This window comes from Podarcis liolepis (genome assembly GCF_965112155.1).
Source record: "Podarcis liolepis genome assembly, chromosome: 2".
Lineage (NCBI taxonomy): Eukaryota > Metazoa > Chordata > Lepidosauria > Squamata > Lacertidae > Podarcis > Podarcis liolepis.
The window spans coordinates 106,865,737-106,892,381 of record NC_139555.1 but is presented as its reverse complement, the minus strand read 5'-3'; the positions used below and the strand labels follow the sequence as shown (position 1 = coordinate 106,892,381).

At 50.9% G+C, this 26,645-nt stretch overlaps 2 protein-coding genes and 1 long non-coding RNA gene across 8 annotated transcripts; 1 reads left to right on the top strand and 2 right to left on the bottom strand.

The window, feature by feature from the left end:
* Window positions 1–533: 533 nt before the first annotated feature.
* LOC310701192 (uncharacterized protein) lies at window positions 534–12,767 on the bottom strand. Of its 4 annotated transcripts, none has more exons than XM_083491665.1 (4): window positions 12,545–12,767; window positions 10,122–10,195; window positions 9,156–9,230; window positions 534–5,653 (listed from the first exon to the last, which is right to left on the bottom strand). In XM_083491665.1, exons 2-4 carry the CDS (start codon window positions 10,153–10,155, stop codon window positions 3,402–3,404), a joined length of 2,361 nt encoding a protein of 786 aa, XP_083347791.1. In that variant the 5' UTR covers window positions 10,156–10,195; window positions 12,545–12,767; the 3' UTR covers window positions 534–3,401. The 4 variants fall into 4 exon arrangements, with proteins under 4 accessions (XP_083347791.1, XP_083347790.1, XP_083347792.1 ...); XM_083491664.1 differs by lacking the exon at window positions 12,545–12,767 and adding an exon at window positions 11,464–11,825; XM_083491666.1 differs by lacking the exon at window positions 12,545–12,767 and adding an exon at window positions 11,464–11,825 and having other exon boundaries at window positions 534–5,605.
* LOC310701480 (uncharacterized protein) lies at window positions 11,941–21,183 on the top strand. 3 transcript variants are annotated; one of them, XR_014523057.1, is made up of 5 exons: window positions 11,941–12,305; window positions 14,541–14,670; window positions 16,139–16,243; window positions 18,244–20,379; window positions 20,413–21,183. XR_014523057.1 is itself a non-coding variant. In XM_083492420.1 (4 exons), the coding sequence occupies exons 2-4, from the start codon at window positions 14,580–14,582 to the stop codon at window positions 19,764–19,766; spliced, it is 1,716 nt and encodes a 571-aa protein (XP_083348546.1). In that variant the 5' UTR covers window positions 11,941–12,305; window positions 14,541–14,579; the 3' UTR covers window positions 19,767–21,183. The 3 variants fall into 3 exon arrangements, 2 of the variants coding, with proteins under 2 accessions (XP_083348546.1, XP_083348545.1); XM_083492420.1 differs by having other exon boundaries at window positions 18,247–21,183; XM_083492419.1 differs by having other exon boundaries at window positions 18,244–21,183.
* A 132-nt stretch (window positions 21,184–21,315) lies between these two features.
* On the bottom strand, window positions 21,316–25,287 carry LOC310702170. The gene is made up of 2 exons (XR_014523318.1): window positions 21,863–25,287; window positions 21,316–21,818 (listed from the first exon to the last, which is right to left on the bottom strand). It is a non-coding gene; the product is annotated as an uncharacterized lncRNA (long non-coding RNA).
* Between the last annotated feature and the right edge of the window lie 1,358 nt (window positions 25,288–26,645).

Below are 26,645 nucleotides of genomic sequence, written 5' to 3'. Positions count from 1 at the left end.
AGAGCGCTGCATTTGCCCCCCCCCCCCGATTCACAATATAGACACCCACACACTTGTTGAGATGTTTGGCTTGTCCCCAAAATACCTTGCAACAGCCCAGCTCACTGAGCCATTCCTATGTGCAAGAAACAGTGACACACCATTGCTTGATTGTCATTCCCCTGCCTCAAGAATGGGGAGTGTGAACTCCAGTTCCCATCAGCCCCAGCCAGAATGGCTAGTGCTTAGGGATGATGGGAGTTGGAGTTCCTGAGTCCAGATTCCCCCCTCCCTCCCCTGTTTCTTCACATTTGACCACAGTAGAGTTCATATTCACCAGTCTGCTTCCAAGAGCTTGAAAGGGCGATGGTTTTCAGATTTTCTCCCTCCGCTTTCACACTAGAGGAATGCTCTCTTTAAATAAGAGCACAGCAAGAACCAGCCATTCCCAGAATGCTCTGGGGCAATGGCAATTGGCCTGTCATTGTGGTCCTGTGAGAGACAGGTGCTTTGTCTCTCTCTCTCTCTCTCTCTCTCTCTCTCTCTCTCACACACACACACACACAAACACAAAGCACCCTCTCAACATTTTAAAAAGCACCATAAAGTACATTTTTTTAAAAAAAGTTTGATTGCACAAGATATAAAGTTGTGTGTGTCACTATTTTGGACTTTTTGCAAAAAGTGACAGGGGGAGGGAAATGCACTGTAAAGTGTGGGCTGACACTTGCTTTGACACGACATCATCTAACCTCACCACAAACAAACCAGAGTGGATGCTTATTAAATCGCCGCCGTCCAAATACTCAATAAACAGGTCACATGGAAGTGACGTTAAAAACAGACTACAGTGGATCTACCATTGTCAATGGCTGCGTCCCAACCTAAAACTTTCCCCCTCATAAAATCACGAAGTGAACCAGGACGTGGCCCCACTTCATATAATTCTCCCACAAGTATTTGATGTCCAAATAGCTCTTGACAGAGGATTCCTCCCCTATTCACTTATTTATGGAGGTTTATCAAGCGGACCTAGGAATGTAGGTATCTCAGATTATTGATCTATCTAACCCAGAAGTGCCTTAGTCTGACTGGCAATGGCTTTCTGGGGTCTCTGGCAGAGGGACTTTCCCCACTCCCTTGCTTCCTGACCCTTTTAAAAATAAGAGTTGACAGGAATTTGAACCCAGTACCTTTTGGCATGCAAAGCAGGCCTCCTGCCACTGAGGTAGAGTCTCTCCTCAGGTATAAAGCGTCCTCAAAGGTGGTCTGCCTCTCAGTATCAGCTGCTGGGCATCACAGGTGAGGAGAGGCCTATTGCACCCATGCCATGCTTGTGAGGATGCCATAGGCATCTGGTTGGCCACTGCGAGAAAAGGGCTAGATAGGCCTTTGGCCCGATGCAGCAGGACTCTTCTTAAATTCTTATAATCCAGACCCTGAGCCTGACCTTGGCTCCGAAGAGTTTACAAGCTAGAAAGCAGCGAGGGCACAGGAGACAAGAGGAAATGGGGCGAATGCAACATCTACAAAAAGCCACTGGCACAGCAACATAATGACATGCATGCAGGACTGATCCAGAGGTCACATTTTCCAGCATCACCAAGTAACTAGAACAGCAGATATATCAGAACAAAAATGGGCAGAACCTTTGAGCGTATTAATCAAATGAAAGCAAGAGATTGGCAGGAGTGTGTTGTCGGTGTCTGGTACAGTGGTGCCTCGCAAGACGAAATTAATTCGTTCTGTGAGATTTTTCGTCTTGCGATTTTTTCGTCTTGCGAAGCACGGTTTTAATGGGTATTAATGGTTTTAAGAAAAAGGAAACAAACTTGCAATACGTTTTCGTCTTGCGAAGCAAGCCCATAGGGAAATTCGTCTTGCGAAGCAACTCAAAAAACGAAAAACTCTTTCGTCTTGCAAGTTTTTCGTCTTGCGAGGCATTCGTCTTGCGAGGTACCACTGTACTATAATCTCTCTCTACGTATGTTATGTGTGTGTGTGGATTCAGTCCTTGAATAGCTGAAAGACCACCTCCTTCCTGACAGATCCCCTCAGGTGTTAAGTTTGGCCGAGGAAGCCCTCTTGGCTGTTCCCCCACCCTCTGAGGCTTAGGGCGGGTGGGCCACATCTTATGTGGCAGCCCCTAAGTTGTGGAACTCGCAGCCCACTGAGATGCACCCGCAAACTTCCCTATACAGCTTCCGGTGAATGCCTGACACATCTGGCTTCTGACACCTGAGGTGTATATTTTAAGAAAACACCTTAGACCTGCAATTGTGAAGTTGTTTTAAACTGATTTTAATATCATGGTTTAATTAAACTGATATTGTTATAATCTGGCTATTGTTGGGGCAATTTTGGAAAACTATTAAAAAGACGTATTTGCATAATAATAATAATAATAATAATAATATTGTGGTTTAATTGTTGTAACCCACCCTGGGACCTTAGGGTGAAGGGCAGGTAAGAAAGAAGAAGAAGAAGAAGAAGAAGAAGAAGAAGAAGAAGAAGAAGAAGAAGAAGAAGAAGAAGAAGAAGAAGAAGAAGAAGAAGAAATGTGTATGGGCACATATTTATATGGGTGGGTGATTGGGTGCATGTAGGGCTTTTTTTCAGCCGCATCTCGCTAGAACTCAATTCCAGGACCTCTCAGGTCGGCGCCATTGCCATTCTGAGAGAACAAGGGAGGTGTTCATGGTGAGTTCTGACACCTCTTTTTCTAGGAAAAATAGCACTGGGTGCGTGAATGTATGGGTTTGTATACATGGCATAAAATGGATAAAGCCTGGAAAATACATAGAGACTTGCGATGCAAATGAGAAAAACAAGTTCTGGACAGGAAGAGGCACAAGAGTGGGTAACTCATAAGCATGAACACAACAAGAGTAGCAAAACAAAACAGAGGGAAACAAAATGGAGGGAAACAAAATGGAGGGCGATTGGGGGGGACAGGACTGCAAAGGAGTAAGAAACAAAGGAATTGGAATGTCTCCTGCCAAGGAAGAACCTGGCTGAGAAGATGAGGCGGCTGGGACAGGGCACTGAGCAGAAAGCGAAGGAACAGAATATGGCCGATTTCTGAGGCAAACACATGAAGCCATGCTGTGGAGCATTAAGAAAAGCCCTGCTGGATTGGACCAAAAGCCCACCTAGTACACCATCCTGCTCCCCACAGAGGATAACCAGGTGTTTCTAAGAAGCCCCCAAGCAGGGCAGGAAGGCAACAGGGAGGATGTTATGGGGCCTGATCAGAGGGAACAGAGAGCAACTGTGTCACCAAGGAAAAGAGAGTCTCAGTTCCTCAGGAAAAGGGGGGATAACAGAGTGAGGAGAGCAGCCTTCCCCATCCTGCTGGACTACAACTCCCATCATCCCCTGACCACTGGTCATGCTAGCTCTGGGGCTGGAAGGAGGAGAAGCTAGTTGATCAGAGATGAGGCCTGGGCCCCTGAAGGGGCAGGAGAAGGGAAGGAGGGGTGCGGGAAGCTTCGGGAGGGAAAGGACAGGGCCCAGGGCAGGTCCAAAGAAGGGATCGGGAGGGACGATGGAGAAGCAGGGAAGGCAGGCAGGGCGGGCAGGGGGCCAGGCGAAGCGAAGGAAGCTGAGAAGGCCGAGGTGGGCAGGGGAGCAGCAGGTTTGGCAGCGCTGGCGGCCAGCAGCGTGGTGTGGGCCGTCCCGGCACTGCCGGCCGAGGCCTTGCCGTTGCTGTGGGTGCGCTGGTGCCGGTTGAGGTGGGAGCTGCGGCTGAAGCACTTGCCGCAGACGCCGCACTTGTAGGGCTTCTCCCCGGTGTGGGTGCGCTGGTGGATGGTGAGCTCGGAGCGCTGGATGAAGGCCTTGCCGCACTCCCCACAGGCGTAGGGCTTCTCGCCCAAGTGGATGCGCTGGTGCTTGATGAGATTGGAGCTGACGCTGAAGCACTTGCCGCAGGCGTCGCAGCGGTACGGCTTCTCGCCGGTGTGCATGCGCCGGTGCTTGGTGAGGTCAGACTTCTGAATGAAGCCCTTGCCGCAGTCGGCGCACTTGTAGGGCTTCTCGCCCAGGTGCGTGCGCTGGTGCTTCAGCAGGTTGGAGCGGACGCCAAAGCTCTTCCCGCATTCGGCGCACTTGTACGGCTTCTCCCCGGTGTGCATGCGCCGGTGCTTGGCCAGAGCCGAGTTCTGGGCGAAGCACTTGCCGCAGTCCAGGCATGAGTAGGGCTTCTCGCCCGTCTGCGTCCCTTGGTGCCGCACGCCCTCCCCACCGCCCCTCCCGCACTCGCTGCAGGCCGGGCGCCGCCACAGGAAGCTCTTGCCGCAGTCGCTGCACTTGCAGGCCAGCAGGGCCCCTCGCCGGCGCTGCCGCCGCGCCCCTGCGAACCCGCACTCGGCACAGCGGCATGGCGGGCGCTCGGCGCTCCTGTGCACCCGCTGGTGCCGCTCCAAGTGGGAGCTCTGGGAGAAGCCCTTCCCACAGTCCTCGCAGCGGTAGGGCTTGTCGCCGGCGTGGATGCGCCGGTGCCGGTCCAGGTGGGAGCTCCAGGCGAAGCTCTTGCCGCAGTCGCCGCAGGCGTATGGTTTGGCTGAGTCGTCTGGATGCCGCGTTCGCCGGTGCTGCAGCAGGGCGCCGTTCAGACCAAAGCTCTTGCCACAGTCTTGGCAGACGTAGGGCTTCTCTGCAGCATGGTGAGCGCGGCGGTGCTTGGACAGGGCCGCGTTCTTGTTGAAGCCTTTGCCGCAGTCATCACACCGGTAGGGCTTGGTGCTGGCTTTGCTGGCAGGTGCCGCGGCCGCAGCCAAGCAACAACTGCACGAGGCAGCCTTCTGGAGCCCACCAAAATGCGTCCGCCGGTGGCGCTCCAGGTGGGAGCTCCAGGCGAAAGCGCGCCCGCAGTCCTCGCAGACATACGGCTTCTCTCCGGTGTGGATGCGGCGGTGGCGCTCCAGGTGAGAGTTCCAGTTGAAGCCCTTGCCGCACTCCTGGCACTTGTAGGGCTTCTCTTCTAGGTGCTGCTTCTGGTGTTTGATGAGGTGGGCCGGGAGCCCGAAGCTCTTGCCGCACACATTGCACTCGCAGGGCCGGGCTGGACCGGGCCCACTCCGCTTGCCGGCGTGGGTGCGCTGATGCTGGATGAAGGCCGAGCCGACGCTGAAGCTCTTGCCGCACTCGGCGCAGCGGTAGGGCTTGGTGCTGGTGTGGCGGCGCTGGTGGGTCGCCAGGGTGGAGTGCAGCCGGAAACCCTTGCCGCATTCGCCACACTTGTAGGGCTTCTCCAGGCCGGTGGCGCCATGCAGCCGGGAGCGCTTGCCGAAGCCGAAGCCCTTGCCGCAGCTGTGGCACCGACCGGTGTGGCCGTGGTGGTGGTTGCGTGAGGAGAACTTCTTGAAAGCACGGTGGACGCTCGACTTGGCCTGTCTCTTCCCCAGGGGCTTCCTTGGCCGCTCATCCAAGGCCGCCTGGTCTGGGCCTTCCTCGCTGGCTTTCAGCTCAGGCTCAAGAGGCTCTTTGGTGTTCTCCGGCAGGAGATCCTTTTGGGCTTCCACCTTCTCAATGCCAACATCCCCTCTGCCCTCTCCTTCTCCGTCCTGCGGTGCCTCCTCCTCTTCGTTCCCGTTTTCATTCTCACTCACCATCCCATCATCTGCTGGAACAACGAGAGAATCCAGTAACTGCTGAGGTCTGGGAAAGGAAACTTGGGAGAAGGGAATTGAAAAGGCCGTCATGGGTGAGCCACAACTCATCGCTCCCCCCGGCAGACCCCTGCCCTCCTCCTCCCCCAACCGCCTCCTGAACAGAAGACAGGGAGACCAAATCTCCATCTGGCCCACCACCCCACACTGGGCAAGAGGATGCCTCCAGGAAGCCCCCAAGCAGGGGAGCAGGCCTCCCCTGCTGTTACCCCACCAGCAGATGGCATTCAGTCCCATGGAGAAGGGGTGGAGGATCTTGTTCCAGCCGTTCATGGGCAACCTTCAGGGGCCACTTGCCAGTGCTGGGTGGGGCCAGAGTCAAAAATGGGAGGAGCAAGTAATGTCAAGTTTGCCTTTGTTTAGTAAGCTAGTTCTACACCCACCCACCCACCATTCATGCAAGCAAGAGGCAGAGTTCAACACAAGGCTAAACTTCTCAAGGAGAGAGCGAAGAGATGAGTGGGGTCTGGGGAGAGCCCAGAGGGCCAGGCAGAGATGTTGGCCCCTCCCTCCCACATTTGGCCCTTAAGCCAGAGGTTCCCCAATGTTTCTCATACGGCCATCATTGATTAATTGATTGATTTGTATTTCTATGCTGCTTTTCATTCAGATGAGGGAGTCCCAAAGCAGCTTACAAAAAATCAATAACAATAACAGAATACAGCATCCTCACAATTACAGCATAAATCATACAAAACAATTAAAGCAACTGAGGTCAGAACACACTAGGAGCAAAGCAGCAACTAAAAAAATAAGCTAAACCTCACCATTGCAGCAAAAGTCACACTATGTGATTATAAATGCCGTATTGATTTGTTAATCTATAAAACCATGCTTAAGTATTCCTCTGCTATGCTGTGCTGAGCTAACCATTCCCCATTTTTTGTGTTCTCTTGTGAGTCTGCCACTGACATCAATGGAGGCTCCACAACAGACACGAGCCCAGCAGATCATCTCCTCTGTGTGCTCCCAGAGCAAGTTGGTGGATATCTGGAAGCAATTAAAGAGGAACTGCAAAGAAAGAGTAATTGCCTAGCAACCATAAAATCTGTATCCAATTTCCTTCCCCTCTACCCCTTCACCTTGCTTCTCCCTGTGCAATTCCTGGGGAGGGGGGGACCTCATTTTTTGGGGGGGGGGGCTTAAGTACATGTTGTTGCTCAACCCAACTCCTTCACAGGTGGTTGGGGCCCTTGCTACCAGATGGCCTTTGAAGGGAAGGTTTTTTTGCTTGGAATCCTTTTCCCTTAAGACCTCTGTTGCTTCCTGTCTCTCTTTTCAGCAGACCCTGATTTGGCTGTGGAGCAATTCGGAAGGTATCTAGGGCTCACAGACTGCTCATATGCCCCCACCCCGAACAGGCGTACTGAGTCTATCATCTGCATTAACGGCCTCGGCCCAGTATACCTGAAAGAGCGTCTCCACCCCCATCGTTCTGCCAGACGCTGAGGTCCAGCACTGAGGGCCTTCTGGCAGTTCCCTCATTGCGAGAAGCAAAGCTACAGGGAACCAGGCAGAGGGCCTTCTCGGTAGTGGTGCCGGCCCTGGGAACGGCCTCCCATCAGATGTCAAAGAGATAAACAACTACCTGACATTTAGAAGACATCTGAAGGCAGCCCTGTTCAGGGACGTTTTTAATGTGTGACATTTTAATGTATTTTAAAATCTTTGTTGGAAGCCGCCCAGAGAGGCTGGGGAAACCCAGCCAGATGGGCGGGGTACAAATAAATTATAATTATAATTCTTATTATTAACAGCAGGCCCCATAGAAAACCCCTCAGCAGCAATAGATTTCAAGGAAGGTTTGACATTTCCTTCAGAATAGCTTGCCTCAGGCCCCTGCACAAGTCATTTTGCTGCCCGAGGTGAAGAAAAAATGGGGTTCCCCTCTGCCCCTCCCATTTCCACCTATAGGAACGAGACAAATTTGCCCACACCTGAGGCAACAGACCTCTCACGCATAGGGCACACCTAGCCCTATCCTCCAATACTTGGCTGTGGCTCCCTGTCCCCCGGAACCTGCTACTTGGAGTGTCCGTCTCACTCTGCCTAATGATAGGGCTGGTCCTGCCTGATTCTCTCCCTGAAAAACTCCTGGGTCCATGACGGCTATGCTCTGCCTCTTGTGATCAGGTCCTGGCATGCTACACTTTCCCCAGACATCTGGCTGGCTGCTGCGAGAACAGCGTGTTGGGCTAGATGGGCCATTGGCCTGATCCAGAAGGCTCTTCTTAGTTTCTTGACGTAGTTTGAAAACTACCACAGCTCTACAAATACAGTGGTGCCTCGCAAGACGAATGCCTCGCAAGACGAAAAACGCGCAAGACAAAAGAGTTTTCCGTTTTTTGAGACGTTCCGCAAGACGAATTTCCCTATGGGCTTGCTTCGCGAGACGAAACATCTTGCGAGTTCTTGCGAGTTTGTTTCCTTTTTCTTAAAGCCGCTAAGCCGTTAATAGCCACTAAGCCGCTAATAGCCGTGCTTCGCAAGACGAAAAAACCGCAAGACGAAGAGACTCGCGGAACGGATTAATTTCGTCTTGCGAGTCACCACTGTAAGCATCATGTCATGAGAAGCACAAAAAAGTAGAACAGATACCATTGGTCTATCCTGATCAGTGATACCCTTCACCAAGGATGGGATGCCAGTGGTGCTCCAGATTTTGTTGAGACCTGGTCAGCATGACCAATGGTCAGGGGCTGTTGGGAGGCCAGCAGGATCTGGAGGGAAACAAGCTCCCCGCATCCCTACCTTTAGTGAAGAAGATCAGTATCACCATAGCTGAAGGTAAAGGGACCCCTGACCATCAGGTCCAGTCGTGGACGACTCTGGGGTTGCGGCGCTCATCTCGCTTTATTGGCCGAGGGAGCCGGCGTACAGCTTCCGGGTCATGTGGCCAGCATGACTAAGCCGCTTCTGGAGAACCAGAGCAGCGTAAGGAAAAGCCATTTACCTTCCCACCAGAGAGGTACCTATTTATCTACTTGTACTTTGACGTGCTTTCGAACTGCTAGGTTGGCAGGAGCAGGGACCGAGCAATGGGAGCTCACCCCGTTGCGGGGATTCGAACCACTGACCTTCTGATCGGCAAGTCCTAGGCTCGGTGGTTTAACCCACAGCGCCACCTGCGTCCCCACAGTGAGATACCATCCTACAAATATACACAACAAGTTGTGACTGTCAAGATGTGCAAGATGCACAGTTCCATACCGCACATTGCACTGGAAGTACAAGTCGCTCAGGAAGCCATGGTCACCTTATCACGCCAAGGCACCCTCAGGATCCCCGTTCATAGATTCTGCTGTATCCTGCTTCTGCGGTCAAGAGGAACACGGATGCAAGCACTGCATCAGGGAAGGGGAATTTGGTTCCCTCCAGATGTTGATGGACTACAATTCCCATCATCCCTGATCATTGGCCACAGTGGTTGGGTTGATGGGTGTTGGAGTCCCAACATCAACCTGCTCCGCAGCCTCCATTTTCTTCTCTAGACACTTGACTTACCAGGTGCCAACCCTCTTCTTCTGTGAGACTCGGCAAACGCAGTGATCCGGGGCCAGCTGATTGCAATTTCCTCCGCTGTGCAGTCATGCCGGAAAGAGAGGGGGAAGACGCAATTGGAAAGGAAATTAGATGCAGGGCTTTGGTTACCCAGTAATTCCCAAGCGAGTCATTCCAGCCCCTTTAGGATTCAGGAGCCTGCCACTTCCACCCACTGGACATTTAAAGAACCATGACACTGTTTTAAACAGTTGTGGCTTCTTCCCCCAAAGAACTCTGGGAGCTGTAGTTTTTGTTAAGGGCATTGAGGATTGTTAGAAGACCCCTGTCCATTTCACAAGAGGCACAGTTCCGGGAAGAGGTTTGAAAATGCTTTGCACTGGTATGAAATCTGCTAACTGCAGCTACAAAAAAAAAAGGCCTTGATGGCTTCTAAATGGCATCTTACTGTTGAGCCATAGATGAAATGAATGGTTTGGCCTGGATGGTGACATTTTCAGAATTTGTGCAATGGCAGAACTGGAGGAAAAACAGGGGAGAAAAAGCGAAGTGGACTCTGTTTATGTAATAAGTAATTGTTTCCGATTCGTAGAACGCTTTTTGAAACGATGTCCCAAACAATGGAAATGTTAGGTATGATGTGACAGATTACAAATCGATTCCCAGCAGGGGTAGCCAACGTGGTGCACTCCAGAGGTTGCTGGACCACAAATCCCCACCATCCCTGGCCTTCGGGGAGTAATGGCTGGGGATTCGGGAAGTTGGAATAACAGAATCAGAACTGCAGAGTTGGAAGGTATTGCAAGGATCATCTCTAGTCCAACCCCCTGCAATACAGCTGTAGTCTAGCAACATCTGCAGGGTACCATGTTGGACAGGGTACCATGTTTAGCAGGCGAGATACTGTGCCCACTATAAATGTGGACATGCCAATATTGAATGCATTGAATTGTTTTGGTGACGCCTTACCCAGAGAGATCACATTCTCATAGTTCTCCTGCATGTTGTTGCTGGGATGCAGAATAGCCCCTGCAGCATTTCACCTGGAGGACAAGAAGAAGGCGCAGTCACCCACCTTTTATTGCAGGTGACGTTAACGCTTGCAAAAACAACACTCTCTGGGTTGGGGAGCCTGTGGCTCTCTTCCAGTAACAACAACAACAACAACAACAACAACAACAACAACAACAACAATAATAATAATAATAATTTATTATATGTACTCCGCCCATCTGGCTGGGTTTCCCCAGCCACTCTGGGTGGCTTCCACAAAGACCAAAAATACACTAATATGTCATACATTAAAAACTTCCTTGAACAGGGCTGCCTTAAGATGTCTTCTGAATGTCAGGTAGTTGTTTATCTCTTTGACATCTGATGGGAGAGCGTTCCACAGGGCGGGCGCCACTACCGAGAAGGCCCTCTGCCTGGTTCCCTGTCCGGGCAGAACGATGGGGGTGGAGACGCTCTTTCAGGTATACTGGGCCAAGGCTGTCTAGGGCTTTAAAGGTCAACACCAAAACTTTGAATTGTGCTCAGAAACGTACTGGGAGCCAATGTAGGTCTTTCAAGACAGGCGGCCGCCCCCAGTCACCAGTCTAGCTGCCGTATTCTGGATTAGTTGGTAGTTTCCGGGTCACCTTCAAAGGTAGCCCCACATAGCGCATTGTAGTAGTCCAAGCGGGAGATAACTAGAGCATGCACCACTCTGGCAAGACAGTCTGTGGGCAGGTAGGGTCTCAGCCTTTGTACCAGGTGGAGCTGGTAGACAGCTGCCCTGGATACAGAATTGACCTGTGCCTCCATGGACAGCTGTGAGTCCAAAATGACTCCCAGGCTGCGCACCTGGTCCTTCAGGGACACAGTTACCCCATTCAGGACCAGGGAGTCCTCCACACCAGCCCGCCCCCTGTCCCCCCAAAACAGTACTTTTGTCTTGTCAGGATTCAAACTCAATCCATTAGCTGCCATCCATCCTCCAACCGCCTCCAGGCACTCACACAGGACCTTCACCGCCTTCAGGTGTTTCTGATCCCTTCTTTAACCCAGCATCACGTCTCTGTGTCTGTATAGGATCACAGGCGCACAAGCTCATGGAAAGCTGCCTTGTGCAGAGCCAAATAGCACAGTATCCCCGACACTGACTGGCAGCGGCTCTCCAGAGCTTTTCAGGCGGGGGACACGATTCCCAGCCCTGCGCAGAGGTGCCGGGGATTGAACCCCGCGCCCTTCTGCACGCCAGGCAGCTGCCCGACCACTGAGCATAGAATGACGTGAACATATATATATATATATAGTCTGCCAGCCTTACCCACTTTACCGGGCGGTGTCTGTTTCTGCCGCAGCCGGGTCCGCTTCTAATCGGAGACGCCCGACACCGGGCGCGCCGTCGACCCTGGGGGCCCGAAAACGGAGCCCGATCCGGAGTCACTCCCTTCCCTACCCATCCTGACTGCACTTCGGCTGGGTTCCCTCTGTGCCTTCTCTTCCTCCTTCAGGAGTGACAGTCTTTGCAATATTCTTCTTATTCTTATTCTTGGCGAGGAGTGGAGCAGGGTGGGTCTCACCCTGGTAGATTTCACCCCAGGATCTTCCAAGGCGCACAAGCCCCACAATGAAATCGCGATCGGTTGCCGACCGGCTTGCTATTGCATGGACACAGGAAGGGGCTGGAGCAAGGCTGGGGGTGCTTGGGATCTGATGCTGGAGAGGAGGGGAGGGGGAGGCAGGAAGACTCCGGGAGGAGGGGGAGGCGGCTGGAGGGGGGGGGCGGTGGATTGGAGAATCATAAAGAAAAGAGAGACAGGAGGAGGAGGTGGAGAGGACCAGAAATCGTGGTGGGAAGGGGCTGCCTCCGTCCTTGCAAGCGGCTCCCAAGCTGCACGCAGGAACCGAGCTGCCTCCATTGCAGATCACCAGCTCTTTTTTTGGGGGGGGAGTCCCCCCTCCCTGTCACAAAAGGCTGGTGGGGTCCTCGCGCCGCCACGAAACGGCCTCTAATAAAGATCGCGAGCCACGCAGGGACTTTCTCATTGTTTGAATTGTTCGGATCGGCACCCCAGAGCAGATTTATATTCAGCACCCCCCGCTCGGGATCTGCAGATCGTCTCCTTTTTCTACCCCCACCCCTCGCTCCTGAACCGGACTTATCAGGTAAATGCATTTTTTGCAGGCAACCCCCGGATGGGCTGGAAAGTGACCCTCCCCCGTGCGAAAAGACACCCATTATCTCCCCTGGGGTCGACGCATGGGGTGAGAGGGGGCAGTGGATCAGCGGGGGAAGAAGTGGGAGGAGGTGGGGTGGGGTAGCTGGATCCAGAACCGCTCCTTTTAAAAAAATAACAATTGACACCTGATCCTGTTACGCTCGCGCAAGGGATGGATTCGGTTACCTGGTCGCCGAACGGAACAATGGACCAATCAGCCCCGGGGGCGGAAGGTGGTGGGCGATTCTGTTTCGTCTAAAAGTTTCCCAGGTGCTTTCGAAAGATGAGCGCAGACAAAACAAAATTGCCCTCAGGGCCGATCCTCTTTGCCTTGCTAGAGAGCTCCTTTGTGCAGTTTCCAGCTTTGCTGCTGCCGCTGCCGCTGCACGCACTGCTTGGCTTGTAAAGTCTCCTCCTGAAAACCACAGGCTCGGATAAAATTCCTATTCATCCTTAGATCTCCGCTTAAAAAAAAGAAATAATCGGAAGAAAGAAAACAATATTACAGTATTTGCAAATGGTATGCCAGTGTTTATTACAATCGCTTGGCTTGAGTGGCCTTAGGCTCTTCAGCCTCAGTTTCTCCCTTTCTGTGAAATGGGAATAAGAGGGATGTGCCTCACGGATCTTACTGAGATGGGAAGGAGATGTTGTTAAGCCAGATCCATCATTGTGCAGTGGATAGAGGAGCCCTTGAAATGGGACGTTTGAGGTTTGGCTTGAGGGAAATCCCTGAGTTGATGCCCATCTCATCCTAAATTGGGGAATGTGCAGGGTTTTTATGCATAGCAAAATCTAATTGCAATTGGCTGTGTATAGTAACACCAGATATCGCACATCTCCCCTCCTTCCATGGTCCCAACTCTTTCTGCTGACGGTGTAGAAAGCTCCGTGCAGCGCAGCCACATATGGATTGGGGATTTGTGGCTGCACTTTACATCATCCCTGACCATTGGGCATGCTGGCTGGGGCTGATGGATCCAACAGCAACTCATGGGTTGGGTTTCCAGTTTGGAACTGCAACTACAGAAGTTGTCAGATACTTGGAAGGTCACAATAAGGGTGGGTGGGTGCCATTTCCCAGAGCTCTCTAGGAAGAGGGATTGATTGTTAAAGCAGTCTGGGAATTGTAGCTCTGAGTGGGGGGAAAGGGCTCTCTTAATAACGCTCAGCACCCTTAACAAACTACGGTTCCCAGGATCCCTTGGGGGAAGCTGTTTAAAGTGGCATTGTGGTGCTTTAAATGTATGCTATAACCATGGCCCTTGTTTGTTTATGGTTAATGATGACAGCCCCTCTTAAAAAAGTCAGGAAACAGTGATTGGTTTCCGGAATGCAGGAGGGTTTAAGGGCTGGTTAACACAGACATGTGCGTTCTCTTATTTCTCCATCACTTGGTTATCATGAATATAAAGATCTCCTGCTGTCTGTGCAAACTGACTGTGTTTGAGATCATGCGAGGTGCCTTGGAAGTTCTATGTATGATAATTTATACACACAAGTCGTCACTGGATGGCTATCCACAGTTAGCAAGTGATGAGTGCCCATGTGTGTGAATTGGCTCCAGACATCCTGGCAGCTGGACCAGTGCAAGGGGTGTCATAGATGCCTATTCCCAAAGTCAAGGATAGGGAATTTGGATCCCTCCAGATGTTGTCGGACTCCAACTCCCATCATTCCTTTATCACTGGACTGGGGATGATGGGAGTTGGAGTCTAACAACATCTAGAAGGCCGTAGGTGTCACTGCCTTAAGGTGCTAACTTTTCTGCCATAGAGTCAGGATGGCTAAAGAGCAGTAGATTGTACTCAACACCTGACGCACTTTTAGGTAAAGTGAGGTATTCCACAATAACTATGTGTAGGTTAACAGTGGTATTTATTTTAGGAAAATTCAGAGCCCAAAGTCTGGTCCGGTGTTTGAGCTCCAGATAAAATTTACTCCCTCAAATAATTATAGCGTTCTCTCTGTGACTCCCTTGAGACCAAATTACAAGGCGGTAGCTCAATATTGTGTGTGTGTGTTAAAAAGAGAGAGGCTAATTTGCAAACTGACATTAAACACTAGACTGATGTGATATTGCTACTCTGCTCTGGCTATTAGGCTTGAGCAAGCAGGAGAATACTAGCTTAGCAGGGGCTACACGTGTGTTTCATGGATGGAACGATTGTCTTGTTTTTAGGAGCCCGTGGCTTGCTAGGACCTGGCTTGGCATCGGATCATGGAGGATGCGTGGCTAGTTGCAGATCCGAATCAGAAGCCCGTTTACAGGGAAACTCACCAGGAGACCTGTGACAGTCTGGTGGCACTGAGTAAGTATCTCCTTCAGAAGATCCCCAACTAAAACAGGCCATGTTGCAGAGCCCAGAAGCAATACAGTGGTACCTTGGGTTACGAACAGTCCTGCTTACGAACGCTTCGGGTTACGAACTCCACAAACCTGGAAGTAGGTGTCCCGGGTTGCAAACTTTGCCCCAGGATACGAACGCAATCTGCTTCCGGGGCTGCAGGAGGCCTATGTAGGGAATGCGTGCCTCGGGTTAAGAACAGACTTCCGGAACGAATTAAGTTCGCAACCCGAGGTACCACTGTACTTTCTTTCTTTCTGCATGTTCTAAAGCAGGGGTCAGCAAACTTTTTCAGCAGGGAACCTGCCCAAAGGTGAAAATGTGATAGAAAATAATGGGTTGGCTTCAGATTTAAGAAACGGTTATGCATTATCCAAACAAATGAAAACAGTGCACAGGAATGGGAGACCCAGGACTCTCCAGATATTATTAGATGACAAGTCCCACCATCCCTGGTGATGCTCAGGGCTGACGAGAGTCGCTCCTTCCTGCTCCTCACCCCTGCAGCATTTTTATTCCTGTAAATCACACAAATTTGCGGTGGGTCAGCAAGTGGTTTATAGCTGGGCAGCTGCTGCTGTTTTGGTGTGAGGAAGAGGGTAGAACAAAGCAGCAGAACACTAATGTTAGATGGGGGAGTTGTGTTTCGGTGATCACTTTGAAAAAAACCAATAATATATATTGTAGCATGGTATTCTTCTTGTTTTTTGGCGATCACTCGTAGCTGAGTAAGATTGTCTTCCATAAACACAGTTTTAACAGTGAGTCCGTAAGTGACTGTGGAGGCCAGTTCTGGATCCACACGTCCTTCCACAGTGGGGACATTGGTTTCTGGGCAGGAGTTGATCACGGTGTGGATTTGCCAAGCGTGCCTTCCTCCTAGCACGTTTCTCCCTTGCGTCCTAAGTTTGAGCGTCTTTGATGAGTTTGGATTTGATGTCCCGCTTTATCACTACCCGAAGGAGTCTCCAAGCGGCCAACATTCTCTTTTCCCTTCCTCCCCCACAACAAGCACTCTGTGAGGTGAGTGAGGCTGAGAGACTTCAGAGAAGTGTGACTAGCCCAAGGTCACCCAGCAGCTGCAGGTGGAGGAGCGGGGAAGCGAACCCGGTTCACCAGATTACAAGACTACCGCTCTTAACCACTACACCACACTTTGAAGCCCATGACACCTTTGGTAAAGGCTGTTCTCCAACTGGAGCGCTCACAGGCCAATGTTTCCCAATTGTTAGTGTTTATACTACATTTTTAAAAATTTGCCTTGAGACAGCCTTTAAACCTCTTTTGTTGACCACCAGCATTACGCTTTCCATTTTTAAGTTCGGAATAGAGTAGTTGGTATTATATGGTATTATGTGGTATTATAGCATGGTATTAAGCAAGGCGGAAGTATCATAGCTTTGATATAGCCTGTTTTTCCTTCTTTATGTAGGACCTGCAAGTCCCAAACCCAATGAGATTTTCCTGGTAGAAGAAGATGAGGAAACTTGTGTCCCGGCATCTATTAATAGGGAGAATGCCCGAAGAGCCACCTTAGGTGAGTAGTGCCCTTTCAGTGGATCCCAATCTTTTTCTTTGGCAGGGCCAACCAATTCTCTTCATCCGTAGTCTCCTGGAGGCAAGAAGTGTGAGAATGTGGACCAGGCCAAACAATGGTACTGCAGAGACGAAGGCTGATTGATGGGTTTTCTTTTGCACCTGAGATCTAACTGGACACCTTACCTAGGGTAACGGAGATATTTTTCTTTGGCAGGTTGGCGTTTGGCCCTCCTGTTCTTTTTGCTGTTGCCTTGCACCTGGAGGAAGGTGGCACCTCGCTATTGCTACTGTTATTTATTTAATTAGTTATTCCATTTATGGATCACATGATGATTAAAAACCCTGTTCCCAAGCTGTTATGTGGCTTTATATACTAAAAGCAAAACTTTAAACTTGGACGGGCAACATTTTGGCAGCCAGATCAGCTCCTTCGGCAAAGGTGTCACAGAGAGGTGTAACAAAATAAAAAGATTCCTTCCAGTAGCACCTTAGAGACCAACTAAGTTTGTTATTGGTATGAGCTTTCGTGTGCATGCACGGTATCTGAAGAAGCGTGCATGCACACGAAAGCTCATACCAATAACAAACTTAGTTGGTCTCTAAGCTGCTACTGGAAGGAATTTTTTAATTTTGTTTCAACTATGGCAGACCAACATGGCTACCTACCTATATCTGAAACACAGAGGTGCGTTAGCAGCCTGGCTGCCAAATTCTGCACTAGCTGCTGGTGGCGGAACAACTCTAAGGGCAGCCCCACCTAGAGCCCATTGCAGTAGTCCAGTCTTGAGGTTACCCATGCTACTGTGGCTAAGGCTTGGCCATAACTGCCACACCACACAAAGCTGGTAAAAGGCACTCCTAGCTGCTGAGGTTGCTTGGGAAACCAGCAATAGCGATGGATTCAGGAGCATTCCTTTTTACGATGTGCCTGTTCCTTCAACTTTGTTTCTGAATCGTTTAAGATTTTGGTTATCACATTTATCAATACATAGGAAAGTCTGGGGCTGGGGATCAAGTTGCATAGTTGCCTGGCTCCCTAAAAATCCAAAATCGGCAGTCATGAGGTCCAGAAGCCTCGGCCCTGTATACCTGTATCTCTGCTACCATCCTTCAGCCCACCTACAAGGACCTTCTGGTAGTTCCCTCACTATGAGAAGTGAAGCTACAGGGAACCAGGCACAGGGCCTTCTTGGCAGTGGCACCGGCCCTGTGGAAAGCCCTTGCATCAGATGTCAAGGAGATAAACAACTACAGTCCAACCTTGGTTCCCAAATGGCTTAGTTGCCAAACGAATCGGCTCCCGAACGCCGCAAACCTGGAAGTAAGTGTTCCGGTTTGTGAACGTTTTCCGGAAACCAAACATGCGACACAGTTTCCATGGCTTCCAATTGAGTGCAGGAAGCTCCTGCAGTCAATCGGAAGCTGCGCCTTGGTTTTTGAATGGTTTCGGGAGTCGAACAGACTCCCAGAACAGATTAAGTTCAAGAACCAAGTGGTACCTCGAGTTACAAACACCTCAGGTTACAAACGCTTCAGGTTACTCCGCTAACCTAGAAGAGTACCTGAAGTGGAGAACTTTGCCCCAGGATGAGAATGGAAACCGTGTGCTGGCAGCGCAGCGGCAGTAAGAGGCCGCACTAGTGAAAGCACGCGTCTAGTTAAGAACAGTTTCAGGTTAAGAATGGACCTGCAGAACGAATTAAGTTCGTAACTAGAGGTACCACTGCACACAACTTTTAGAAGACACCCGAAGGCAGCCCTGTATAGAGGGAAGCTTTTGATGTTATTGTGTTTCTGTATATGCTAGAAGCCGCCCAGCGTGGCTAAGGGAAAATAATAATAATAATAATAATAATAATAATAATAACAACAACCACCACCTGAAAGCTGAGTTTTGGAGGAATCCTAACAAGGCTTATATTTTCCTCGAGCTTTGCCTGCTCCATCAATGTTCCGACTGTCCTAAGGGAGATTTCTTTTTCTCTGCGTCTTTCCCAGCAGTCGAGGGACTGGGCAGTGAAGAGGAGGAGGAGAGCGACGAGGAAGATGTCCAGCAGCACGACAGCCCCGCGGTGGTGCAGCTGGAGGCCGGGAACTGCCAGAGCCTGCACTGGAGGGTGGTGCAGCAAGTGGGTGGCGGCAAGGTCCTGGCGCGGGAGGGGCCCCCCCTCATGGTCCTGCAGAAGGGCTACGAGTGCGAGGACTGCGGCAAGGTGTTCAGCTGCAGCTCGCACTACAGCAAGCACCGGCGTACGCACACGGGCGAGCGCCCCTTCCGCTGCGGCGACTGCGGCAAGAGCTTCAACGTCAGCTCCAACCTCTACCGGCACCAGCGGGCACACGCCACCGCCGGCGCCAAGCCGCCGGCCCCCGCCCCCTCCCTGATGCCCAGCCGCGGGCTGCCCTACCAGTGCGCCGAGTGCGGGCGCTGCTTCCGCCGCAACACGGAGCTGGTGACCCACCAGCGCCTGCACACCGGGCGCCTGCCCTTCCAGTGCGGCGACTGCGGCAAGAGCTTCTCGTGGAGCTCCCACTTCGCCCGCCACCTGCGCATACACACCGGCGAGAAGCCCTACCCCTGCGACGAGTGCGGCAAGCGCTTCAGCCGCAGCTCGCACCTCTACCGGCACCAGCGCACACACGGCACCAGCGCGGCGGCCAGCGTCACCCGCGCCTACATCTGCACCTACTGCGGGCGCAGCTTCAGCACCACGCTGCACTTTGACCAGCACCAGCGCACGCACCGCGGGCGCAAGCCCTACAAGTGCACCCTGTGCGGCAAGGCCTTTGCCGACGGGCTGGCTCTGGTGAAGCACCAGCGCCTGCACCTGATGGGCGGGGACCAGAGCCACCAGTGCGCCGAGTGCGGGCAGAGCTTTGGCGGGCGCTCGCAGCTGGCCCGACACCGCCGGCTGCACGGCACCGCCGAACAGCCCTACGGCTGCGGGGAGTGCGGGCAGAGCTTTGGCACGCGGGGCCAGCTGGCTCAGCACCGCCGGCTGCACCTGTCGGCTGATAAGCCCTACCGCTGCGGCGAGTGCGGGCTGAGCTTCACCTGGAGCTCCCACTGGGAGAGGCACCGGCGCATCCACACGGGCGAGAGGCCCTACTCCTGCGCGGACTGCGGCAAGCGCTTTGGGCGCACCTCCCACCTCTACCGACACCAGCGCACCCACGCCGGCGGGCAGCCCCACGTCTGCCCGGACTGCGGCAAGAGCTTCAACAGCACCTTGCACTTCCAGAGGCACCAGCACGCCCACCACCTCGAACCGGACGGCAGCCCGCTCCCCGGCCGGGCCTGCGGGGACTACGGGAAGCCCTGTGCCGCCTCCGCCGCCTCCTCTCTGCTCAAGAACCAACACACGCATGCGGGCGAGAGGCCGTACCCCTGCCCCCAGTGCGGGCGCCGCTTCCGTGACACAGAACATCTCTACCGCCACCTCCGCAGCCATGCCCACCGGGCAGGGGAGACTGTCCTCATGCCGGCTTCTACACAGCACAAGGAGTTTGTGCCATGCTAAGGCGCTGAGGCCAGTTCGCCTGGCCGCGAGAGCGCTAGGCTTTGTGCTGGGGGGTCGGACGGAGACCCTGCCCATGGCTGGCAGACGTTCAGTGCTTCCCAGGTGTTGTTTCCCTAGATGTAAAGGCCCAGTCCAAAGTCCATTGGTAGGGGCGGGTGCGCTTTGCGTTCTGGAGGTACGAAGGAAGTAAAATGGGGCGGTATCCCGTTCTTCCGTTCCGTTAGCAGGAGGGTTTGTGCGGTGTTCTCCTTTTTCCTGCCATTGCACACCCCTTCCCAGGTCAGCGGGGTGGGGTACAAATAATAATTTGATGATTATTCTTCTTCCCAAAGTTCTCTGGGGTGTTGGGAGAACCCCTAAAGTAATTTTAGGGGGGTGTGAGGAGAGGAAGAGAACATTACTTTGCGCAAGCGAAAATCCTTGCGTGGATGGAGCAGTCGCATAGCGTTACTTTGGAATCAACCCGTGGCGTCCCTACTGGATCGATTCGGGTCAGCATAAGCATAGGTGGAGTTTCAGGTCCCACTTGTCTTTTCATCAGGCACACTCTCTGCCTGCAAAAAACGTTCTGTCCAATCCAGAAGCTTCCTCTGCACCCACCTGACCTTGCCCAGTACGTTCCTCACTCGCCACCGCTGCTTTGCAGCTGCTCTCCTTTGAGTTCAAGGTGGCTGCCGTTGGCTCCTCCGTTCCCGAGGGTAAGCTGTGTGATTTGTGCTTCAAGTTGCACATGCTGTCCTTGCGGAAGAGAAAAGGGTGCTGGAGATGGTCTGGGCGCATCTGCGCACCAGGCCAAAGGCACAGTCGCAGCAGCACGAAAGAAAGGAAGGCAATTCTCCACCAGAACAAATCGTGAAAATCGCACAAGGCTTGCAAAGCTGATTCTGCGACTGCACAATATTCAGTTTTTTTATTTCCAAGAGCGTCTTTGGTGAGGATTTGGAGAAGAGTTGGACCAGGCCTAGCCAAAGTAAGAAGAGGAGGGTGGAAGCCAGCACCACAGGAAGTCACGTAGGACCATGTTGGATTCCAACTCCCATCATCCCTCACTGCTGGCCCTGCTGGCTGGGGCTGATGGGAATTGGTGTCCCACAACATCTGGAAGACCTCAATAGGAAATTCACAAGAGTCCCATTTCTGTGGTACAGAAGGCTTTAAACCAGGCTTCCTCAGGCCCTCCAGATGTTTTGAGACTACAATTCCCATCATCCCTGACCACTGGTCCTGCTAGCTAGGAATCATGGGAGTTGTAGGCCAAAAACATCCGGAGGGCCGAGTTTGAGGAAACCTGTTTTAAACAGTGACAGACACACACACCAGATGTTGTTGGACTCCCATCATCCCCAGCCAGCATGGCCAATGGTTAGGGATGATGGGACTTGTAGTCCATCAACATCTCTGAAGGGCCACAGGTTAGCTACTCTGGATATGCAGCCCTGCCCAAGTCATAGTTTGCCTCCAACGGGCCGGGCCTAAGTTATTTTTTCTTCCTGAGGGCGGAAAACGCAAATGGCACTCATCCCAGTTCAGTTGTCAATATGGTGTTCTCACCAATGCTAGTCCCACTCAGAGTAAACCCACTTGAGTTACTGACTATCATGTGGCCGTTCCATTTACAAGAGTAGTGTCAAGGCAGGATTGGGGCCAGGTCTCTAGGACTCCGCTCAGCAAAATGAGGAAGAGTTCCCTCAGCCATAGCAGGGTTGGTTGAAGCACGTGAAATGATACATGTGACCATCAAAAGAGGGGCTCACATAAGTCCATGAAGTGCAGAGTATAAAATTATCCAGTGGTGCCGCTGCAGAGGAGCCCTGTGGGAAGGGCAAGATGGCTGCTCTGTTCCCACCAGTGTTCCTACCCCTGCCACCAGATTCAAGGGGTGGGGAAGGGAGACCAACCCTCCCAGAATCAGAATTATTGTGCAAAGTAAGCAACACACCACAGGTTTCCTTATCTTAACACGACGGTCTGTGCCTCCATTTGTGTTTAGGTTCACACTAGCAATTTCTCTAACCTGAAAATTGCCCGTTTTGATCCATGGGTGCTTTTTACCTAAAAAATGGTGTTGATCCAAAAAATGAAGCGAGAAAATGAACCTAAAAAATGAAGCGAGTTGCAAAGCAGTTTTCCCAGCAAGGTGACTTTGGAAACTGAAGTTTTGGGGAGGTTTTGACCTCTTGCTCCCTTGCAGAATGCCAAGGTCTGTTGAGGAAGCTGTGCTTGTTCACCCGTTTTAAGTTTGTAGTACAGTGGTACCTCGGGTTACAGACGCTTCAGGTTACACACTCCACTAACCCAGAAATAGTACTTCAAGTTAAGAACTTTGCTTCAGGATGAGAACAGAAATCCCGCAGCGGCAGCGGGAGGCCCCATTAGCTAAAGTGGTACCTCAGGTTAAGAACAGTTTCAGGTTAAGAATGGACCTCCAGAACAAATTAAGTTCTTAACCCGAGGTACCACTGTACTGAAATGTCTCCTGTTAAAAAGGCTTAACCAAAAATCTCCCCCCACCGCCAGAGTGATGTGGTACAATCCATTCTACCGCCTCATTCTAATTTTGCTTTCCAGCATGGATAGACTCCGTTCTATTCCATGGCCAGCCCAGGCAAACCTGATTTGAGCTGTCATTGCCAACATTTCACAAGTTTTTGTGCTTGGTTCCAAGACAGCTCTGCCTAATTGCGTTAAAATATAGCAACCATAGACATTTAGGACTAGTTTATACAATCAGCAGAACACGGTAGAATGGCCTTCTGGACTTTTAACACTTCAGGCTCCAAGTAAGAAGTTCCATGTCTTTATTCATGTCTATAATGAATAAAAATCCCTGCACCAAGAAAACTAGCAGATCAGGGGAATGACTGGGCTAAACTCTCTTCCCTGACATCCTAGTTTTCTATATGCATAAATGTGGATTCCATCCTTCAAATACTGTAAGTACAGTCCAGCTTTACCTTTTGCAGAATGTATCATTAGCCTAGCTTCCTGCTCTCCAAGATCTTTCTAAGCCATTACCAATATTCCTGCATTGCATGATGATGATGATGATGATAATAATAATAATAATAATAATAATAATAATAATAATAATAATATTTTATTATTTATATCCCGCCCTCCCCAGCCGAAGCCGGGCTCAGAGCAACTAACAACAATAAAAGTAACACAGCATTCTAAAATCAATTCATTCTAAAATCAATTCAAAATCAAATTAATGGCAACCATTCTGAAGGCAGCCCTGTTTAGGGAAGTTTTTAATATTTAATGCTGTATTGTTTTTAACACTCGATTGGGAGCCGCCCAGAGTGGCTGGGGAAACTCAGCCAGATGGGCAGGGTATAAATAATAAATTATTATTATTATTATTATTATTATTATTATTATTATTATTATTATTATCACCATTGGGCTAGAGTTCTATGAGGATTACCAAAGGAGGCCCTTCCAACTCTACCATTTATGATTCTACGGATCCTTTGAAGTGGAAATGCTAGTAATCAACCTTCTAGAGCCCTAGACAAAGAGCTATACAGTGGTACCTCGGGTTAAGTACTTAATTCGTTCCGGAGGTCTGTTCTTAACCTGAAACTGTTCTTAACCTGAAGCACCACTTTAGCTAATGGGGCCTCACACTGCTGCTGCGCCACCGGAACACAATTTTTGTTCTCATTCTGAAGCAAAATTCTTAACCCGAGGTAATATTTCTGGGTTAGCGGAGTCTGTAACCTGAAGCGTATGTAACCTGAAGCGTATGTAACCCGAGGTACCACTGTATTTTGTTGCAACAGTTAAGTCAAATCTCCAACTTTTATTTCAATGGACTTTGGATTGGGCTGTGAGGGAGGTAATAGATTAGGTGGGTAGATTAGATAAAGAAGTAGATCAGAGCGATGTTGTAGCGAGGGATCGGATATTATGTGGAGCTGAGCAATTCCCGTATAAAACAGTCCCACGGGAGCAACTGAAGCAGACTGCTCTGTACCCCTTTGTAAGACGCCACCGTGCCCCTTTATAAAGAGGCTGGTGGAAACAGGTTGGCAGTTCTGTCACTCTTGGTGCCATGGGAAACAGCAGGATAAGAAGGCAGGAAAAAGTCTTACCTGCAAAACCACCTTGATAGTTTTCTGCATAGGATGACCTGAGACAGACAGACAGACAGACAGACACACACACACACCCCTCTCACAAAAAGACCTTGGACTGCCTTGAATCTCACTTGGGGGGGGGGTGCGTTTCGTTCCTTGCGTCAGCACAGTGATTTCATACTGGATGTTGTTAAGAACCTGTTTTCGGTATCCTGGGGAATATCTACGCCCCGCGCCTCCAATTTCTTCCTGCGTTGTACCACTTCCCACACCTCTTGTTGTAACGTTACTACCTGTATACACCAAACTGACCTCATTTGACCGGAATGCCGTCTGCTATCAGAGGTTTTTCCTGGGGGAAAGAAACCCCAGCCAAGGTCTCAAAGAGTTGATTTTTAGGCATGTTAAGATTATACATGGTGCCCGAGTAAGGAAGCAAAAGGCCAGTTTTCAATACTTGATTTCATCTTCTGGGGTTGCAACAGGCCAGAAAAATAAGCCAGCCTGGTTCGCTCCTGTTCCTTTAATGAAGGCTTAATACTCAGAACAGATGAACATGGGAGTCAGATCATTGGTCCATCTAGTTTAGTATTGTCTGCACTGACTGGCAGCAGCTGCCCAGGTGTTTCAGGCTGGGGTCTCCCAGCCGTACCTGGAGGTGCCAGGGATCAAAACTGGAATCTGCCAAACAGACACTCAGCCGCTGAGCTTTGGCCCTTTCCTGCGAAACCAGCCACATGAAGCTGCTCATGGCATTGAGTTACAGCATTGCTACCACCTGATCATAGAGTTCGAGGGGACCTCAGAGGTCATCCAGTCCAACCCCCTGCTAATGTGGGAAATCCACTTCTGCAGCATCGCTGGTGTCCTAACCACTGCAGGTCGAGCAGCTGCTTAAGGGACAATAAAAGGGGCTTGCATCGAAAGCTGATGCAAAAGTGTTCATAATTCCCATCCTTTTTACTTCCAAGGAGAAAGCCCTAAAGGGAGATCTGAACCTGTCATGTCTGCTATTCCAAAGAAGGGACAACCCTGCATACTTGAGCACTGGAGAAAGGCCATTCTATGTCCTGTACCTGCCTTCCTTAACTAGGACTTTGGAGTTGTGCGTTGTGATTTCCTGTCCCTTTACTGTTTTGCTCTCAAGGCCAAATGTTGAAGGGAGCACTTAGCAGTTGCTTAGCAACCGCAGGCTATAATGCCTCCTCAGTCACTTCCAGCTGGACCAGGAAGTGGTCCAGGAGAGTCTCTTCCAAGTCCTTCCTTCTTCCCACGATGCCCCTACAGTCAGGTGAAGGTGTGTGGGGAGTCCCCTACAGCCAGCTTTGCAGTGTCTCCCAAGAACCCCGTCCATCATCTTGAAGAGATGGAACAGCCTTTCAAAAGAAATTAGAAATTTCTTTTGAATTTTGAAATTCTTTTGAATTTCTTTGAAATTAGAACAGCTTTTCCCGCCAAGAGGAGGGCACACCTTGCGTGTAGTGGTCGCTCACAGACGGCAGCAACTCTCAGCAAACTGATTGTTGTTGTTTAGTCGTTTAGTCGTGTCCGACTCTTCGTGACCCCCTGGACCAGAGCCCGCCAGGCACTCCTGTCTTCCACTGCCTCCCGCAGTTTGGTCAAACTCATGCTGGTAGCTTCCAGAACACTATCCAACCAAGCAAACTGATTAGATGAAACCAAGTGTGGGTTTAGCGAGAATTTGGTGGTAGGCTGTCCTGACCTTTTGTGCGTTTCTGATCCAGCCGTGTCTGAAGTGAGCAGGAACTTGTACGTACGTATTGTGAATAAAATAGACTAGGGAAATAAAAGTGAATAGATCTTGAGCTATGTTCAGAACTCTTTTTTCTCCCCAGTTTTCTCTGGAAATAGGAAGGATGAGCGACAACATGGTTAAGTCTACAGTGGTGCCCCGCAAGACGAATGCCTCGCAAGACGGAAAACCCGCTAGACGAAAGAGTTTCCCGTTTTGGAGGTGCTTCGCAAAACAAATCTCCTATGGGCTTGCTTCGCAAGACGAAAATGTATTGCGAGTTCCTGCGGTTTTTTCTCCCTCCCCCCCTTTTTCTAGGCCGCTAAGCCGCTTATCAGCTGATCCGATAAGCCGCTAATAGCGCTAATCCGCTAATCCGTCAATGGGCTTGCTTCGCAAGACGAAAAATCGCTAGACGAAGAGAATCACAGAATGAATTCTTTTCGTCTTGCGAGGCACCACTGTATTTTATGTCGAAAGAAGAGCCTGCCAGTGGCCCACCTCGGCCAGCATCCTGTTCTCACAGTGGCCTACCAAATGCCTATGGGAAACCCGCAAACAGGATCCGAGTGCGAGAGTCCTCTCCCTTCCTGCCATTTCCTGCAACTGGCCTTCAGAAACATTAGTGCCTTCAACCATGTAGGCAGAGCAGGGCTATCAAGGTGCTACGCAGGGCTAACGGGTGTTTGTGAAGAGGGATTGACAGTTAAACCACTCTGGGAATTGTAGCTCTGTGAGGAGAATAGGGGTCTCCTAACAACTCCCAGCACCCTTAATAATAATAATAATAATAATAATAATAATTGTCAGGGGTTTAGGAGCAGAGGCAAGGGCAAGGGAGGAAACAGAGAGCGAAGGGGAGGAGGCAGAAGAAAAGATGAGTGATGACGACGACCCGAGATCTCCGAGTCTTTCCAGTGAATCAGAGGATTCACAGAAAGGAGCACCAGTGGCCAGGGCAAGGGGGGAGTCTAGGGGGGCACCCCAGGAAGATAGAGCCAGAGGGGACTCAGAGGAGAGCAGTTGGAAATCGGGACCAGC